Raw genomic sequence first — 19225 nt, 5'->3', positions numbered from 1 at the left:
CACCAAGACTGGTTCGACGAGAACAAGCAGGCGATCCAGGAGCTGATAAGCCACACTGCAAGGCATTCTTGAACTGGAAATGGCAACACAACTTGAGAGAAAGAAAGCAACTCTATAGACGTCTAGATGCCGAGGTCCAACAAAAAACTCTCAACCTAAGTAACAGAGGGTGGGTTGGGAAAGCGCAGGAGATCCAGCAAATAGCCGACAACCACGACATGCGAGGATTGCTTAGCGCAGTCAAGACCACCTATGGCCCAAAGACCCAAGGTCCTCCCCCACTGAGGGCCAAGCACAGAGAGAGACTCATCAAGCACAGAGAAGCAGTCAGTGCCCTCTGGAAGGAACACTTCGAAAATCTCCTTAACTGAGACTCTGTCTTTGACGCGAGTGTCCTTGACTCCAAGCCACAGCATGCTACCCGTCACCAGCATGAGGTTGAAAAGGACATCTGACAACTGAAGAACAACAAGGCCTCAGGAGCAGATGGAATCCCCACCGAAGCACTAAAGCATGGTGGAGAATAACTAATGGTGCGAATCCATGAGCTAATTTCCCTTATTTGGAAGGAGGAGAGCATGCCAGGGGATCTTAGAGATGCCATAATCGTGACCATCTTCAAGAAAGATGACAAGTCCAATCACGGTCATTACAGAGGAATTCCCTGCTTTCTGCCACAGGGAATCCTCTTCAATCACCTTTGCCCAGCAGCTGAGGAGCTCCTGCCAGTGTCGCAATGCAGATTCCGCCTGCCATCATCAACACCATCACCAAAGCTTATGAGAGTCTGGGTCTTACACAAAACATCCGTAGGACAAAGGTTCTCTACCAACCTGCCCTGCCACACAGTACTGGCCCCGATTATTAGGATCCATGACGAGGCCTTAGACAATGTGAACCATTTTCCATACCTCGGGAGCCTACTGTCATCAAGGGCAGACATCGATGACGAGGTCCAACACCGCCTTCAGTGTGCCAGCGCAGCCTTCGGTCGCCTGAGGAAGAGAGTGAAGACAAGGACCTCAAACCGGCACCAAGCTCATGGTCTACAGAGCAGTGGTGATACCCGCCCTCCTATATGCATCAGACACATGGACTATGTACAGCAGGCACCGCAAAGCACTGGAGAAGAACCACCAACACTGCCTGCACAAAATCCTGCAAATCCAATGGCAGGATAGGCACACCAATGTTAGTGTTCTCGCTCAGGCCAACATCCCCAGCATCGAAGCATTGACCACGCTCGATCAGATCCATTGGATAGGCCACACCGTCCGCATGCCCGATACTAGACTCCCAAAACAAGTGCTCTATTCAGAGCTCTGATATTGCAAGCGAACCCCAGGTGGGCAGAGTAAAGGCTTCAAGGATACGATCAATGCCTCCTTGAAAAAATGCAACATCCCCACCGACACCTGGGAATTCCTGGCCAAAGACTGCCCTAAGTGGAGGAGAAGTATCCAGGACGGCGCTGAGCACCTCGAGTCTCATCGCCGGCAGCACGCCAAGCGCAAGCAGCGGAAGAAACGGAAGACAACTCAAACACCCCACACACCCGTCCCTCCAACCACTGTCTGCCCCACCTGTGACAGAGACTGTAGGTCCCGCATTGGACTCATCAGCCACCAGAGAACTCATATTAGTGTGGAAGCAATTCATCCACGACTCCAAGTGACTGCCTAAGAAGATACACCCGCCCGTAATACACCCGCGCGTAATACATCCCACCCGTTATACACACGCCCATTATACATCCCATCCGTTATACACCCGCCCATTATACACCCGCCCGTTATACATTCGCCCGTTATACATCACACTCGTAATACACACGCCCGTTATACACCCGCCCATTATATATCCCGCCCGTTATACACCCGCCCGTTATACATCCCGCCCGTAATACACCCGCCTGTTATACACCCGCCCATTATACATCCGCCAGTTATACACCCCGCCCATTATACACCCACCCATTATACACACCGCCCGTTATACACCCCGCCCGCTACACACCCGCCAAGTATTCACCCGCCTGTTATACACCCACCCATTATATACCCGCCCATTAACACCCCCATTATACACTCTGCCTGTTATACACACTGCCCATTATACACTGTGCCCTTTATACACCACGCCCGTTATACACCCGCCCATTGTACACCACGCCCGTTATACACCGCACCTGTTTTACAACCGCCAGTTATACACCACCCCCGCTATACAGCCACCCCGTTATATACCAGCCTGTTCTACACCCCGCCCGCTATACACCCGCTTGTTATACACCCCGCCCACAGTCGCAATGCTGATTCCTTGCTGCAAGGATCCATCTCACCCACAATAAGCTCCCTGCTGGAGCTAATCTGCAGAACAAATGGGAATTTGTTCAACCTCCGTCGCCTCCAGTCCAGATCCACGGTTGTCCCATCCTCTGATATTGAATTACAATATGCAGATGATGCTTGCTTTTGCGCACACTCGGAAGTTGAACTCCAAAACACTGTCAACAATGTCACCAAAGCATACAAGAGTCTGGGCCTTACACAAAACATCTGAAAGATAAAGATTCTCTACCACACCACACAGTACTGCTTCCCGATTATCAAGATCCATGACAAGGCCTTGGATAAATTGGACCATTTTCCATATCTCGGGAGTCTACTGTCAACAAGGGCAGACATCGATGACGAAGTCCAACACCGCCTTCAGTATGCCAGTGCAGCCTTCGGTTGCCTGAGGAAAACAGTGTTTGAAGATGAGTACCTCAAACCGGCACCAAATTCCTGGTCTACAGAGCAGTAGTGATACCTACCCTCCTATATACTTCAGAGAATTGGACCATGTACAGCAGACTCCTCAAAGCACTGGAGAAGTACCACCAACGCTGCCTCCGCAAGATCCTGCAAATCCATTCGCCGAATAGGCGCACCAACATCAGTGTTCTCTCTCAGGCCAACATCCCCAGCATTGAAGCATTGATCACACTCAATCAGATCTGATGGGTGGGCCATATCGTCCGCATGCCCGATACTAGACTCCCGAAACAGACTCAGAACACCAACACGGCAAGCAAGCCCCAGGTGGGCACAGGAAATGCTTCAAGGGTACCCTCAAAGCCTCCTTGAAAAAGTGCAACACCTTCACCGACACCTGGGAATCCCTGGCCCAAGATGGCTCAAAGTGGAGGACAAGCATCCGGGAGGGCATTGAGCGCCTCGAGTCTCATTGCCAGCAGCACGCCAAGCGGAAGAACTGGAAGACAGCCAAGTGGAACAACCGTAAGACAGTCAAGCACCCCACCCACCCATCCCTCCAATCACCGTCTGCCCCACCTGTGACAGAGACTGTAGATCCTGCATTGTACACATCAGTCACCAGAGAACTCATGTTAGTGTGGAAGCAAGTCATCCTCCACTCCGAGCAACAGCCGTAGAAGATACACCCTACCCATTATACCCAGGCTTGTTATACTTAATGCCGTTAAACACACGTCCATTATACACCCTGCCCGTTTTACACATGCCCGTTATACACCCCGCCCTTTATACACCCGCCCTTTATACAACCGCCCGTTATACACGCCGCCCATTCGACAGCCCGCTCATAATACAGCCACCCATTATACACTCGCCATTTATACACTCGTCCGTTACTCGCATATTATACACACCGTCCATTATACACACCACCCATCATACAACCCTCATGTTATACACCTCGCCCGTTATACAACCGCCCATTATTCACCCCGCCCATTACACACTTCACCCTATACACCTGCCCGTTATACAACTGCCTGTTATATACCCGCCCGTTACACATCCCGCCCGTTACACACCCCACCCGTTACAAACCCTGCCCGTTACACACCCGGCCATTATACAACTGCCTGTTATACACCGGGCCCATTATACACCCCGCCCATTATACACCCGCCTGTTATACACCCGCCCATTACACACACCCCCGTTATACAGCCCGCTCATAATACACCCACCCATTATACACCTGCCCGTTATATACCCGCCCTTTATTCAACCGGCCATTACTCGCATATTATACACACCGCCCGTTATACACACTACTCGTCATACACCACTCACGTTATACACCCCGCCCATTATACACCCCACCCATTATACAACCTGCTCGTTTACACCCTGCCCTTTATACACTCCGCTCATTATAAACGCGTCCGTTATATATCCCGCCCATTAAACATCTGCCTTTTATACACCTCGCCCATTATACACTCGCCCGTTATACACCCCACCCGTTACACACTTCACCCGTTATACACCCATCCATTATACAACTGCCTGTTATACACCCACCCTTTACACACCCCGCCCATTACACGTCCCGCCCATTATACACCCTGCCCGTTACACACACTGCCCGTTACACACCAGCCCAATTTACACCCCGGCCATTATACACCCGGTCCATTACACTCCCTGGATATTATACACCCGCCCGTTACACACACTGCTCATTACACACCCCGCCCGTTATACATCCACCTGTTATACACCCACCCGTTATACACCCGGCCCGTTATATACCTGCCCGTTACACACCCCGCCTGTTATACACCCGGCCCGATATGCACCCATATGGTGGAGAATCATGGAGCAGAAGCACTAATGGCATGAATCCATAAACTCATTTCTCTTATGTGGAAGGAGGAGAGCATGCCAGGGGATCTCAGAGATGCTGCAAACGTGACCATCTTCAAAAAAGGCAATAAGTCCGATTGTGGTAATTAGAGAGGAAATTCCCTGCTTTCAGCCACAGGGAAAGTCATCACTGGAATCCTCCTCAATCGCTTTATCCCAGTGGCTGAAGAGCTCCTTCCACAGTCACAACGCGGATTCCTTGCTGCAAGGCTCCATCTCACCCTCAATAAGCTCCCTGCTGGAGCTAATCTACAGAACAAATGAGAAACAGTTCAACCTCCATTGCCTCCAGTCCACATCCAAGGTTGTCCCATCCTCTGATATTGAATTACAGTATGCAGACGACGCTTGCATTTGCACACACTCGGAGGGCGAACTCCAAACCATCATCAACAACATCACCGAAGCATACAAGAGTATGGGTCTTGCACTAAACAGCCGTAAGATAAAGGTTCTCTGCCAACCTGCCCCCACAACACAGTACTGCCCCCCCGATTATCCAGATCCATGACGAGGCCTTGGACAACGTGGAGCATTGTCCATACCTCGGGAGCCTACTGTCAATAAGGGCAGACATCAATGACAAAGTCCAACGCTGCCTTCAGTTTGCCAGTGCAACCTTCGGTCGTCCGAGGAAGAGGGTGTTTGAAGACCAGGACCTCAAACCCGGCACCAAGCTCATGGTCTACAGAGCAGTGGTGATACCCACCCTCCTATATGCTTCAGAGACATGGACCATATACAGCAGGCACCTCAAAACAGTGGAGAAATACCACCAACGCTGCCTCCGCAACATCCTGCAAATCCATTGGCAGGATAGGGTCACCAATGTCAGTGTTCTCACTCAGGCCATCATCCCCAGCATCAAAGCATTGACCACACTCAACCAGCTCTGATGGATGGGCCACATCGTCTGCATGCCCGATACTAGACTCCCAAAACAAGCGCTCTACTGAAAGCTCTGACATGGCAAGCGAGCCCCAGATGAGCTACCTTCAAAGCCTCCTTAAAATGTGCTACAACCCCACCGACACCTTAGAATCCCTGGCCCAAGACCAATCAAAGTGGAGGAGAAGCCTCCGGGAAGGAGCCAAACATCCCGAGTTTCTTCGCAGGAGCACGACCAAGCCAAGCGTAAACAGCAGAAGGAACGCACGTTAACTCAAGCACCCCACCCTCCCATATCTCCAACCATCATCTGCCCCACCTGTGACAGAGACTGTTGGTCCTGCATTGGACTCGTCAGTCACCAGAGAACTCACATTAGTATGGAAGCAAGTCATCCTCGACTCCGAGGGACTGGCTAAGAAGATACACCCCACCTGTTATAATGTAAATGGGTGTAAATGGGTGACTGGTTCACTGTCATCCATTTTGTGCTACTGCACAAGTTGCATTGTGTCCCTCATATATCTCTAACTCAGTTCAATCTGTTTCCACACAGGCTATACATTAAGATTTTTAAAGGAGAAATTCCCTTGTTATAAGTGATGTATCGAATATCTCCCGAAGCCACTTGTGGGGAAGAGACCATCAATATAAGATAGTCAGCAAGAAATCCAATAGGGAATTTAGAAGAAACTGCTTTACCCAGAGAGCGGTGAGAATGTGGAACTCGCTACCACAGGGAGTGGTTGGAGCTAATAGTATCGATGCACTTATGGGGAGGCATATGAGGGAGAAGGGAATAGAGTGTTATGCTGATAGATTTAGATGAGGAAAGACAGGAGTCCCAAGTGAAGTACAAATGCTGGCATGGACTGGTTGGGCTGAATGGCCCGTTTCTGTGCCATATATCCTATATAATCCTATGTAACATGTAATAAATAAAGAGAATATCCAGTTTGTAAATGTTCCACTCATTATATAAATCGAACATAACCAACAGACCAAATAAAGGCTTTAAGAGGAAGTTTCTTTCCCAGAGGGATATATCTAGTCTGTGTGATGGTGTAACGTGGGTAATGGTGCAATGGACAGACTGTTTTATATCTCTCCTTTTTAAAGTCAATTGAAATAAAAATTTGAAGAGATATAAACGGGGCTGCTGAATTGCTATCATCCATTTTACATCATCGCATCACATCAAGATCTATCCCAGAGAGTGAAGAGAATATGGACCTCGCTGCCACATGGAGTGTTTGGTGCAGAGAGCATTGATGCATTAAATGGGAGGCTTGATGCAGAAGGGAATAGAGGGATATGGGTGGGGAGAGGTAACTAGAGCAACGCCTCCATTTTAAAATTCTCATCTTTGTTTTCCAATCCCTCCATGGCCTCGCCGCTCCCTATCTCCGACAGTAAGTGTGAGGAACTCATGGACTTCTTTGTCTCTAAGATTGAGACCATCCAGTCGGCCGCCTCTGCCTCACCCCTTCCTTCCCCTAGCCCACCGGGCCAAACTTCCTCTAAGGATGCTCCCTGCCCGAGCCCTGACCCCACATCTTTCTCCAGTTTCTCTCTGATTTCCCCATGACCTTTCCGAGCTCATCCTGTCCATGAGACCCACTTCCTGCTCCCTTGACCCTATTCCCACCAAACTGCTGAGCACCAAACTTCCTTTTCTGGCTCCCATTTTAGCTGACATTGTTAATGGTTCTCTCTCTTCAGGTACTGTTCCCTCTTCCTCAAATCTGCCATCATCACCCCTCTTCTCAAAAAACAACCCTCGATCCCTCCATCCTTGCAAACTACCACCCCATCTCCAAACTCATTTTCCTCTCCAAAGTCCTTGAACGTGTCGCCTCCCAAATCCGTGCCCATCTTTCCCGCAATTCCATGTTTGAATGCCTCCAAACCTTTTTCCACCTCTGCTACAGTACCAAAACAACTCTCATTAAAGTTACAAATAACATCCTTTGTGACTGTGACAAAGGCAAACTATCCCTCCTCATCCTGCCTGACTTATCTGCTGCCTTTGACATGGTTGACCACTCCATCCTTCTCCAGCACCTCTCCACCATCGTCCAGCTGGGTGGGACTGCACTCGCCTGGTTCCATCCTTATCTATCTAATCGTAGCCAGAGAATCACTTACAGCGGCTTCACTTCCTGCTCCCGCATCGTCCTCAAGGATCTATCATTGGCCCCCTCCTATTTCTCATCTACATATTGCCCCTTGGTGACATCATCTGGAAACTCAGCGTCAGTTTCCACATGTACGCTGACGACACCCAGTTCTACCGCTCCACCACTTCTCTCAACCTCTCCACGGGCTTTAAATTGTCAAACTGCTTGTCCAACATCCAGTTCTGGATAAGCAGAAATTTTCTCCAATTGAATATTGGGAAGACCAAAGCCATTGTTTTTGGTCCCCACCACAAATTCTGTTCCCTTTTTATAGGCAGGTTTTTCAGCAATAAGGGAATAAAGAGTTATAGGGAGCGGGTAGGGAAGTGGAGCTGAGTCCATGATCAGATCAGCCATGATCTTATTGAATGGCGGAGCAGGCTCAAGGGACAAATGGCCTCCTGCTCCTATTTCTTATGTTCTTCGCCACTGATTCCATCCCTCTCCCCAACTTCTGTCTGAGGCTGAACCAGACTGTTCACAACCTTGGTGTCATATTTGTCGCTGAAATGAGCTTTCGACATATCTGCAGCATAACTAAGACTGACTATTTCTACCTCCGTAACATTGCCCCTCCTTGCCTCAGCTCATCTGCTGCTGAAGCCCTCATCCATGCCTTTGTTACCTCTAGACGTGACTATTCTAAAGCACCCCTGGCTGGCCTCTCACATTCTATCCTACATAAACTAGAGGTGATCCTAACTCGCACCAAGTCCCGGTCACCCATCACCCCTGTGCTCGCTGACCTACATTGGCTCCCGGTTAAGCAACGCCTCAATTTCAAAATTCTCATCCTTGTTTTCAAATCCCTCCATGGCCTTGCCCCTCCCCTATCTCTGTAATCTCCACCAGCCCCACAATCCCTCGAGATGTCTGCGCTCCTCTAATTATCCCCTCTTGAGTATCCCTGATTATAATCGCTCAAACATTGGTGGCCATGCCTTCTGCTGCCTGGGCCCCAAGCTCTGGACCTCCTTCCCTAAACCTCTCTACCTCTCTATCTCTCTTTCCTCCTTCAAGACATTGCTTAAAACCTATCTCGTTCACCTGCGCTAATTTCTACTTTTGTGACTTGGTGTCAAATTTTTATCTCATAATACTCCAGTGAAGCATCTTGGGATATTTCACTACCTTAAAGGCACTATATAAATACAAGCTGATGTTATCTCTGTAACCTCTTCCAGCCCTGCATCCTCCCCCCTTGTCGCCCCCCCCCCCCCCCCCCCCCAGATGTCTGCCTTCCTCTAATTCTGTCCTCTTGAGCATCCCGGATTTTAATCGCTCCATCTTCGGTGTCCGTGCATTCTGTTGCCTCGGCCCTAAGCTCCAAAATTCCCTGCTTAAACCTCTCTGCCTCTCGCTCCTTCTTTACAATGCTCCTTAAAACCTATCTCTTTGACTAAGCTTTTGATCACCTGTCCTTATATGGCACATTGTGTTTGATAATGCTCCAGTGAAGTGCCTTGGGACGTTTTACTACATTAAAGGTGCTATATAAATACAGGTTGTTGTTGTAGAGTGGAAGGCTGCTCCTGTGGAATTCGCAGTCCGGCATAGACCTGTTGCCCAGAATAGCCTGTGTCTGTCCTGTCGATTCGATGTAAGTCTCTGCATGTGATTAAAGGTGTAAGGAAAAAAAACTGGCTGATATTTTCCCCCCAGTAACAAATGCTCCTGATTCATGTCGATGCGCTGTGACAATGGACGGGATCATACTCGGTCATGTTTGAGAGTAAGTGTCTGCAGACGCTCCTCTGGGCTCCCGTTGAAAATAACCTCAAACCTGCAACAGGCTTGAGATCCGAAGATAAAGAGGCGAGGGGCTGATCTGTGGCAACCGGTAAATTGTGAATGAGTGAACAGCAAGGCGCCTGTCCCTCCTCCCCCCACCTCACCCCCCCTGCTCGGCCACAAGTCTCTCAGTCACTTTGGCAGCTTCCGACGCGGTCACTGCACAGAATAATCTCAGTGTGACTTGCCCACGCACCAAACATTTGATTCCATCGCTTTATTTGCACGCCTTTTGCCCAGCAGTCTGAGTGCTGTTCCCTGGCCCTCCCTTCAAGGGCAGTCCGTGGGCTGGCGAGGTACCCTGGGCTAGTGGGACAGAGCTTGGTTCGAGCTCAGGATTCCAGCACTGTTTTAGAAACATAGAAATATAGAAAATAGGTGCAGGAGCAGCTCATTCAGCCCTTCGAGCCTGCACCACCATTCAATATGATCTTGGCTGATCATTCAACCTCAGTACCCAGCCCCTGCCTTCTCTCCATACCCCCTGATCCCTTTAGCCGTAAGGGCCATATCTAACTCCCTTTTGAATATGTCCAAAGAACTGGACTCAACAACTTTCTGTGGTAGAAAATTCCACGGGTTCACAATTCTCTGGGTGGAAAAGTTTCTCCTCATCTCAGTCCTAAATGGCTTACCCCTTATCCTTATACTGTGACCCCTGGTTCTGGACTTCTCCAACATCGGGAACATTCTTCCTGCATCTGTTACAGGTTTTGCCCCGGTTTGCCGGCTGGATGCGCTTTTCCTTTGGGCTTCAACAAGCACGATGTCCCGGCCTGCGCCACACAACTTGGCTCCGATTGGAGCCGCACTCTGTAACTGCACCGCACCACAATATGGCTCTCACTGTAACTGTCTAACTCCCCAATACTTCCCAATACAACCCTTCGCTCGCTGCTCTCAATGGGGACAGGACTGCCTGGTTTGTCAGCATTCGGCACACACTCTCAGTGGACAGGGAGTTGGAGCGGGGAGCCGAGCCAGTTGCTTCAATTCAAACTTAGAACAAGGGAAAAACTCGGAGAGCGAACAGAAAGTGAGCTCTCTTTATAAACGGTAGAAAAACCGCAAAAAAATATTTTACCGCAAACATCCAAAACCTCCTTCCGAGGGCAGCATATTCTACTCGTTACATATTTTGTAGTACTGGGAAAAATTAAAATAAAATATGACTTTTCAAGGCCGGCGCGTCCTTTTCCTGTGTAAGGCTTGCTGTATAAGCCAGCCCACAAACTGACTCAAACAGGGGCTCGGGACAACCGGGGTTTGGACAAGGAACGGGTCCTTCTGTCCCACCGAAGGGGAAACTTCACCAATGTTACTGAAGAAAGTGTCGGATTCCATCCACTGAATTTCTTCCATTTCGAGGGTGAAGTTTGTAAAACTCTGTATCTGAGGGGGCTATGCTGCACTTCAAGGAGCTGACAGTTATTTGGTGATATGTAAATTGTTGTAAATGAATGTAGGCTGAGTGTAGCCCAGTGCCCAGTCAGGGTTACAGTAAATGTGGGCACCTTTCTGTGCTCGGGGAGCAAATCAGGAGCCCGAGCTTTTTAAATAATTGAAATATCAGTTTGCTTGAAGTATTGCTTTAGTTGGACAGTTACTGTTACCCGTGATTAAGGACATTAGGCAATCGCTGATAAACTAATATTTCAGAACAAGCACTGGAGCAATCGAATAATACTCATCCCCCAGAAACAGGGGCAAGCCGGAATGGGACCAGTGAAATATAGCCGCTGTGGCCAGTTATTGCCGAAACCTAACCACACCTGATGCGGCTTTAAATCGTGTCGCCTGCAAATAGGGGTCCCACTGTTTAAAAATTGCACCGGCCTTTGTAATTCGGCATAAGGGAAATAAAGCGGATTAAATTGCAATGTAAATGAGTCCCAAAGCGATCGTGAACCTCAGACCCAGCAGGGAGCTGCCGGGACTGGCAGTCCAGGCACGGAACTTTCAGTAACACTCGGTGAAGTGTGCGGGCCCACTCCCTGTGTCTGATGAAACAACCCTCCAATGTTTGCTAGGAGTATTACTTTATTTGGACAGTTACTGTTCCAGTGACCCTAAACCCTGAACCTGTCCCCTTCACTCAGACACTGACTGGCGGAGGCCCTTTGCTGGAATGGTGCTGGGGCTGAAGGACTTAAGTTATGAGGAGGAACTCGAGAAGTTGGGATGACTCTCCTGAGAAGGTTAAGCGGAAAACCACGAAGGGTTTGGATAGAGTAAATAAGGAGAAGCTGTTTGTAGTGGCAGAAGAGCCGGTAACCAGATGACACAGATTTAAGGTGATTGGGAGAAGTACCAGAGGTGAGATTGGGACTTGTTTTTTACACAGAGAGGTGTGATCTGGAGGTGCCTTTGTGCGGCTGCCCGAAAGGGCGGTGGAAGCAGATTCAATCGTAACTTTCAAAAGACAATTGGATAAATACTTGAAGGGGAAAAGGGCAGGGCTTTGGGGAAAGGGCAGGGGGAGTGGGACTAACTGGATCACTCTGTCAGAGAGCCGGCACACACACGGTGGGCCCAATAACCTCATTTTGTGATTATATGTATTTCTATCAGTTCCTGTTTTTATTCCAGAACCAAAGGCGAGCGAGTGGTCGGGATCTGGGATTCCCTGCCGGAAAGGGTGCTGGAGGCAGACTCAACCTTGTCTTTCAAAAGGGAGTTGGATCAGTACCTGGAGGATAAACGATTGCAGGGTTATGGGGAAAGGACGGGGGAGTGAGACTAGCTGACGGGCCGATTGGCCTCCCGTGCTGTAACCAGTCTATGATTTCTAGTATGTAAAATCTTTGTTTGCGCAGCCCTGGAGGCCACGCTGGTTTCAGAAGCCCCGCACAACGACACTGCAACAGGCTGCTTGAATGCTTCATAAGGCGGGGCTGGTGTAATCTAATGACCACTCAGATCATTACAGGATATATAATGATGATTTAAAGTCACTCGCTCCCTCCGAGTGCCGCCTGCTCCGTTGTTAGTTCATTGTTTCATGTGGAAACCTGGTGATTTAGTTTGTGTTTATATTTGAAAGAGGGAATGTTCCTATTCATACACGTCCCTTTATGTGACGGATAATCTGCTTTAATTACAGTGTTTCTGTTGCCCATTTATGTATTTGAGTTAAAATTGAAATTGACGAGAAATCCAGTCCCGAGTATTTGAAGCGGAATATATTGGTGTAAGTAAATGGCGGAGGGTGGCCGCTGAATCCTCCCCTGGGTAAATGTGCAGAGCTGATAACCGGTGGGAATCGGAGGGCAGATCACTTGTACAATTCATGCCGTTCATCCATCAAGTTCAGCATAAATTCAACTTTTTGCTGGATTTGACGGGTTTGATTGGAACGCGTTGGTGCCAAAGAAAGTTGTGAAATACCACTGCATTTTCCACAGGTAAATGGACACTCGGACTTACAGGTTGCACATCAGTGCGGCGCGCTGTTTGAGCGGTTTCTGGGCTCACTGGTCGAGGTGAAGTTCCGCTCCGGCCACAGTGCGGGTTTGAGTCACTGGGATTAGTTTACCAGTCACACCGGGGAGGGTATATAATACACAATAGTATGATGCGCGAATCTAATCGTGAACTCAAGTGAAATATGGGTTCTTGCGGGCGGGAAGAAGGGGTTTAAACATTGTTATCCAACTTATTTTTTTAAAGTGTGAAAGTAAACGAATGATTAAGGTGTTCAAAAATGACGAAATCTTAACAAGCGCTAACTATTCCATTCGGCCGTTGTGATGTGATATAAATGTATGTCTATTCGTATCCAGAACTCGCCAAGTGCAGCTTATAAACTCTGCCCCATTTCAACCACAATTTAGAATATTTATATTGTTCAATTGAGGAACGATCTGTGGTGAGGAGAGGCTGGAGTTTGCAATTATTAAGCTGCACCGCCGGCTGGCTGTGTGTGAAGCGCCCCCAGCTATCCTCACAGTGCCAGATAAATAAATACAAGTTTATTTTTTCTTTACTTAATTTAAAAGAAATCACCTGCTGAATTCAGAGGAAATTCAGAGTTCACCAGCAATTTGGCGCGTTGCGCTTTTTACTCCAAAGTATTTCCCAGGTGTAACAAGGCGCCGGGCGACCTGTGGAGTATGAGCCTGGGTCCCGACCCCGCCAGCCCCGCGCCTTCAAGGGGCTCCTCGCCCCGTCTAGATCAATTGGTAAGAACCAGATTTTCGAGCTGCCACCAAAAACAGCACTCGCCTTCTTGAGAGAAGTGGCTTTAGGGGGGAAAGGAGGGACACGATAAGATACAAGCAAAATGCTGCGGATGCTGGAAATCTGAAATAACAGCAAATGCTGGAAATACTCAACGCGTCTGTGGGGAGAGAAACTGAGTTAACGTTTCGGGTCGATCGGGATGAAACATTAACTCTGTTTCTCCACCGTTGCTGCCTGACCTGCTGAGTATTTCCAGCATTTTCTGTGTATATATCATTAAATAAGATGCTGTCTTTAAAAACAAAGGTGTAATTCACACCGAGGTAACTGGGTAGGTATGAGCTTAGAGATGGGGAGATATTGGGGTAGGGTAGAAGGAGTTTAGTGATAGGGAGATATTGGGGTAGGGTACAAGGGGACTTAGAGATAGGGGGATATTAGGGTAAGGTACAAGGGGGCTTAGAGATAGGGAGTTATTGGGGTAGGGTAGAAGGAGGTTTAGTGATAGGGAGATATTGGGGTAAGGTACAAGGGGGCTTAGAGATAGGGGGATATTGGGGTAAGGTATAAGGGAGCTTAGAGATAGGGAGATATTGGGGTAGGGTAGAAGGAGGTTTAGTGATAGCGAGATATTGGGGTAGGGTACAAGGGGGCTTAGTGATCGGGAGATATTGGGGTAAGGTACAAGGGGGCTTAGAAATATGGGGATATTGGGGTAGAAGGAGATTTAGAGATACGGGGATATTGGGGTAGGGTACAAGGGGAGTTAGCGATAGGGGGATATTGGGGTAGGGTACAAGGGGGGGTTAGCGATAGGGGGATATTGGGGTAGGGTACAAGGGGGCTTAGCGATAGGGAGATATTGGGGTAGGGTGCAAGGGGGGTTAGTGATAGGGAGATATTGGGGTAGGATACAAGGGGGGTTAATGATAGGGAGATATTGGAGTAGAGTACAAGAGGGTTAGCGATAGGGGGATATTGGGGTAAGGTACAAGGGGGCTTAGAGATAGGGAGTTATTGGGGTTGGGTAGAAGGAGGTTTAGTGATAGGGAGATATTGGGGTAAGGTACAAGGGGGCTTAGAGATAGGGGGATATTGGGGTAAGGTATAAGGGAGCTTAGAGATAGGGAGATATTGGGGTAGGGTAGAAGGAGGTTTAGTGATAGCGAGATATTGGGGTAGGGTACAAGGGGGCTTAGTGATCTGGAGATATTGGGGTAGGGTACAAGGGGGCTTAGAGATAGGGGATATTGGAGTCGAAGGAGGTTTAGAGATAGGGGGATATTGGGGTAGGGTACAAGGAGGTTTAGTGATAGGGAGATATTGGGGTAGGATACAAGGGGGGGTTAGTGATAGGGAAATATTGGGGTAGGGTACAAGTGGGCTTAGCGATAGAGAGATATTGGGGTAGGGTACAAGAGGGTTAGCGATAGGGGGATATTGGGGTAGGGTACAAGAGAGGTTAGTGATAGGGAGATATTGGGGTAGGATACAAGGGGGCTTAGCGATAGGGAGATATTGGAGTAGTGTACACGGGGGCTTAGTGATAGGGGGATATTAGGATAGAGTACAAGGGGACTAAGTGAGAGGGAGATATTGGGGTCGCGTACAAGGGGACTTAGCGATAGGGGAATATTGGAGTCGGGTAAAAGGGGGCTTAGTGATAGGGAAATAAAACGAAGCAGAAAGAGGGTGGCGGATGACTAGAAGACGGGTCAGAAAATAGTATTTTACAAAATAGTTGAGGAAAGCAGACAATGTGAGGAAGTGCCTGGGTTATACATGAATGGGATAGCGAGTGAAACTGCGGCGTCGTCACACACTCCCGGAGCGCAACTACATCCAAACCTGGATTGAAAGGTGCCGCTTCGAGCAGAGCCGCGGATGTTATAGGTACCGGAAGGTATGTCGCTTTATTTCCATTCAGCTTCTGAGAAAAAGTTCACTGTGTCTTGTCTGAAAAGGCTGCTGAATTTTATGAAACCCCACAGTCGGTGTAAAGCCATGCGGTTCTCGGCCCTGTGTTTTTTTTAAAACTAGAGGGGGTGATGGGCTGTCTTTAGGACGTTTATTTCCACCTGAAAAGCTTTCCTGGGTCCCGGCAATGAAGGCTAAATATACAAGAGGGGTTGGAGAGATTCGAACAGCCGTCAGACATGGACAAATATCTGAAGTTACAATGACTGCGCTTATTAAAATTATGCTTTGCAACTGTAAGATAATTAACAGCTATTTGAGGAGATCGTGTATAACAATGTTAGTAAGTACGTGTCACTTTATAATCTGACTTTAATGGTTTATAAACGGCGGGTAATTCAGTGTAAGTTGCTCAGTGCGGCAGCGACATTGAGCATTTAGCCAGTCGATGTGTTTAATCCAACCCCCTGGCTTTTACTTAGACCCGTTGGGCTGAAAGCGCCTGAGCAACATCCCACACAAACCTCGGCCAGTGCCAGCTCCCAGTAAAGTTTCCAACAGAACCGCAGTCCCTCTGATCAAAATAAAACAATCGCCATGCTTTGTTAACTTGTAATATAGAACCGTCCAGAGAGCAGATGAAAGAGTTTTTTTTAAGTTGCCAAGCCGGCCCGAGGACATGACATCAATCTGCTCGGTTTGAATTGAGAATAAGGGCAAGAATAGATAGCTTACTCTTCATCTGACTCCAATTGTTCAATTAATCCAATTAGGTCTGCAATGAGAAATGAACTGTATATACACATATTTACACACACACACATATACACACACAGCTATATATATACATATATATACACACTCATGTAAATATACACACACACACACACATATATGTATGTATATACATACGAGCACACACACATATATATATATATATACACACACATATATACACACACACACACACACACATATATACACACACACATACACAGGCATATATATATATATATACACACACACACACATATAAACACACACACATATATATACACATATACACACACAAATATATATACACACACACATATATATACACACACACATACATATACACACACACATATATATACATACGCACACATATATATATATACACACACACGCACTCATATTTATACACATTCATATATATATATACACACATATATACACATACACACACACAAATATATATCTATACACACACACATATATACACACACACATACATATAGACACACACACCAACATTATATATATATACCCACACACACATTATATATTTACACATACATTGTATATATACACACAAACACACATATATATATACACATATATATCATATCAACGTACATATGCGTATATACACATACATAGATGCATGCAAATATATATATATTCACATCAATATATACACACATGCACACACACACACACATATATATATATGCATTTAAATAAATATCAAATATACCAATGGTACTTGAAATAGATTCTATGTTTCTGTCGGCACAATTCTGAGCTCCTGTTTCACGTGGGTGAATCCCCACACAGCTGGCCCTGGCTGTCCCCACACACCGCAGAGTCTGCAGCCTGCAACATGAGCTCCCGTTGCACACAACTAACCCTAACAGCGAAGCCCACTGCACATCAGTGTGACACTGTATCAAAACAAAAGCTGATTGCAGTGATGTCTGGAGGTCCGGTGCCCCCTGTCCAGTCACACACACACACAGGTACAGTCAGTAACACCTCGCCCTGCATTCAAATTACCCCCACGCACCGGGCCGCTATTTTAGAACAAATTAAACTTCTGCAGATTTGATAAGAAAACAGATTTTTTTTTACAATTGAGACCAGGACTGTTGTTTCTTTAAATCGTGGATCCGGTGATATTTCCCTATCCGCTTTACATTATGATAAGCTTTACATTATCTGTCGCGGGCTGTGTCCTCTTACCTTCACTTGGCGGAAAGTAGATGCAGTGTGATCTACAGAACATATTCCACAATAATAGCCAGAGCCACCGTCCCATAGCCATGGCTGGTGCTGCCAGTCCCTGTGCTAGCTGTGTGTACAAACACTCAAACACTGGCAGCATCTGACCAGCGCTCAATACACTTTAAACTGCAGCACACAGCGCGAGAGGCGGGACCTTGGCGCTGCAGCCGCCTGTCAAACCCGCTGGCCAATCACACCCGTAGCCTGCATCACGGCACCCAATCAGAGAGCGGGAAATCAAACCTCATTGTCCAATCAAGCACGTCAAGTCTCACTGGGCTGAATATGCCAGAGCAGCCGCTGCAAGAGGACAGGCTGAAATGGAGTTTGGAGTTGGGACAGAATATTACAGCGTTTGACTGGAAAAACCTCCTCAGAACTAAATATAAATCCTCCAGACTGCACTGTTTATACAGATTTAAATAAACACATGGCATAATATTCTCGCACATGAGCTCTCAAACCAGTGTCCTTCTGGGGACCCGTCCCATCTGAGATTAAATAGCAGCAATGTCGGGGGAAAGTCTTAACTTTATAGAAATTGAGTCGCTGTTAATATCACAATCTGTCCAAAGGTACACACCGCGCAGTCATCTGGTTAGATGGGAGCCGGCCCCGATATATTGGGTAATGTTTAGCACTACCTTTTTCTATAAGTTATCTCGACAGGAACTAATTATCTCGTAAAGAGAAAACATTTTAACTTATCCTCCAACTCCTTGAGGAATGTTTTATTTAACATTCAGTTCGACTTTCATTCTATGTGTCAATGTACTGTGCTTATTTCTAATGACACATCCTTATGGGAATAGTCAAGGCATCCACTTTAAAACTTGAGTGCATTTCTTCATTGACTTACTCAGATCACTAAACATATCCGACTGCTTATTAACTGTGGGCCCTGGACCTTTCCCATTCTGTCAGCTTCTGTTCGAGATGTTCACACTGTGTTATCTTGACACGGGCATGTTTAGTATCTATCTTTTATTGAAGGAAGCCCAGTTGCATTTTAAAGGAATGGCCATTTCCTCAATACAGCGTCCACAGCTGGACAGTTGTGGTCTCAATACAAACTTTCCCTTTCTTTATCACACCCCTTATCATGCTTCCCGTCACCAGCATTGCATGGGCCCTTTGCCTCGGTGAGAGAGCAGGCAGGCTATTTAATCTAACAGAAAGGCTGAGCGGGTGAGAACTGGGATGCAATTGAACTGCAAGGGGGTAAATCACCGGCGCAAAGTTTAGTCGAATAATCCTGGGTTATTTTGAGCGACATTCCTATTTTAGCTCCTGGCAAAAGTCTGTTGGAATTCCCAGGTCAGACCCTGCGTGCTATCGCGGCGCAATGCTACCGAGGAGACACGCGATGGTTATTTCGGGGCCACTTCTCCCGTCTCCGTGCTACACGCATCAGCACTCACTGCAAAACAGCACACACGCAACCAGCCTGCACAAACCTCCAGCCACACAACCCAACCTGCCTCCCGACACCTTGATCGCTTTATAATATTCTCAAGATAAGCCGTGCTCTGACAA

The 19225-nt window shown here is 47.5% G+C and overlaps 1 protein-coding gene across 1 annotated transcript in view; it reads right to left on the bottom strand.

Moving 5' to 3' along the window:
- Positions 1–17729, bottom strand: part of epha8 (eph receptor A8) — a 676976-nt gene extending 659247 nt beyond the window's left edge. Inside the window, exon 1 of the mRNA XM_070860109.1 lies at positions 17648–17729. Coding sequence (XP_070716210.1) covers positions 17648–17729 — 82 coding nt within the window. The remainder of the gene's footprint in view (positions 1–17647) is intronic.
- Positions 17730–19225: the final 1496 nt, after the last annotated feature.

The sequence above is a fragment of the Pristiophorus japonicus genome, chromosome 18 (genome assembly GCF_044704955.1).
Source record: "Pristiophorus japonicus isolate sPriJap1 chromosome 18, sPriJap1.hap1, whole genome shotgun sequence".
NCBI lineage: Eukaryota > Metazoa > Chordata > Chondrichthyes > Pristiophoridae > Pristiophorus > Pristiophorus japonicus.
This window is presented reverse-complemented; position numbering and strand designations above follow the sequence as displayed.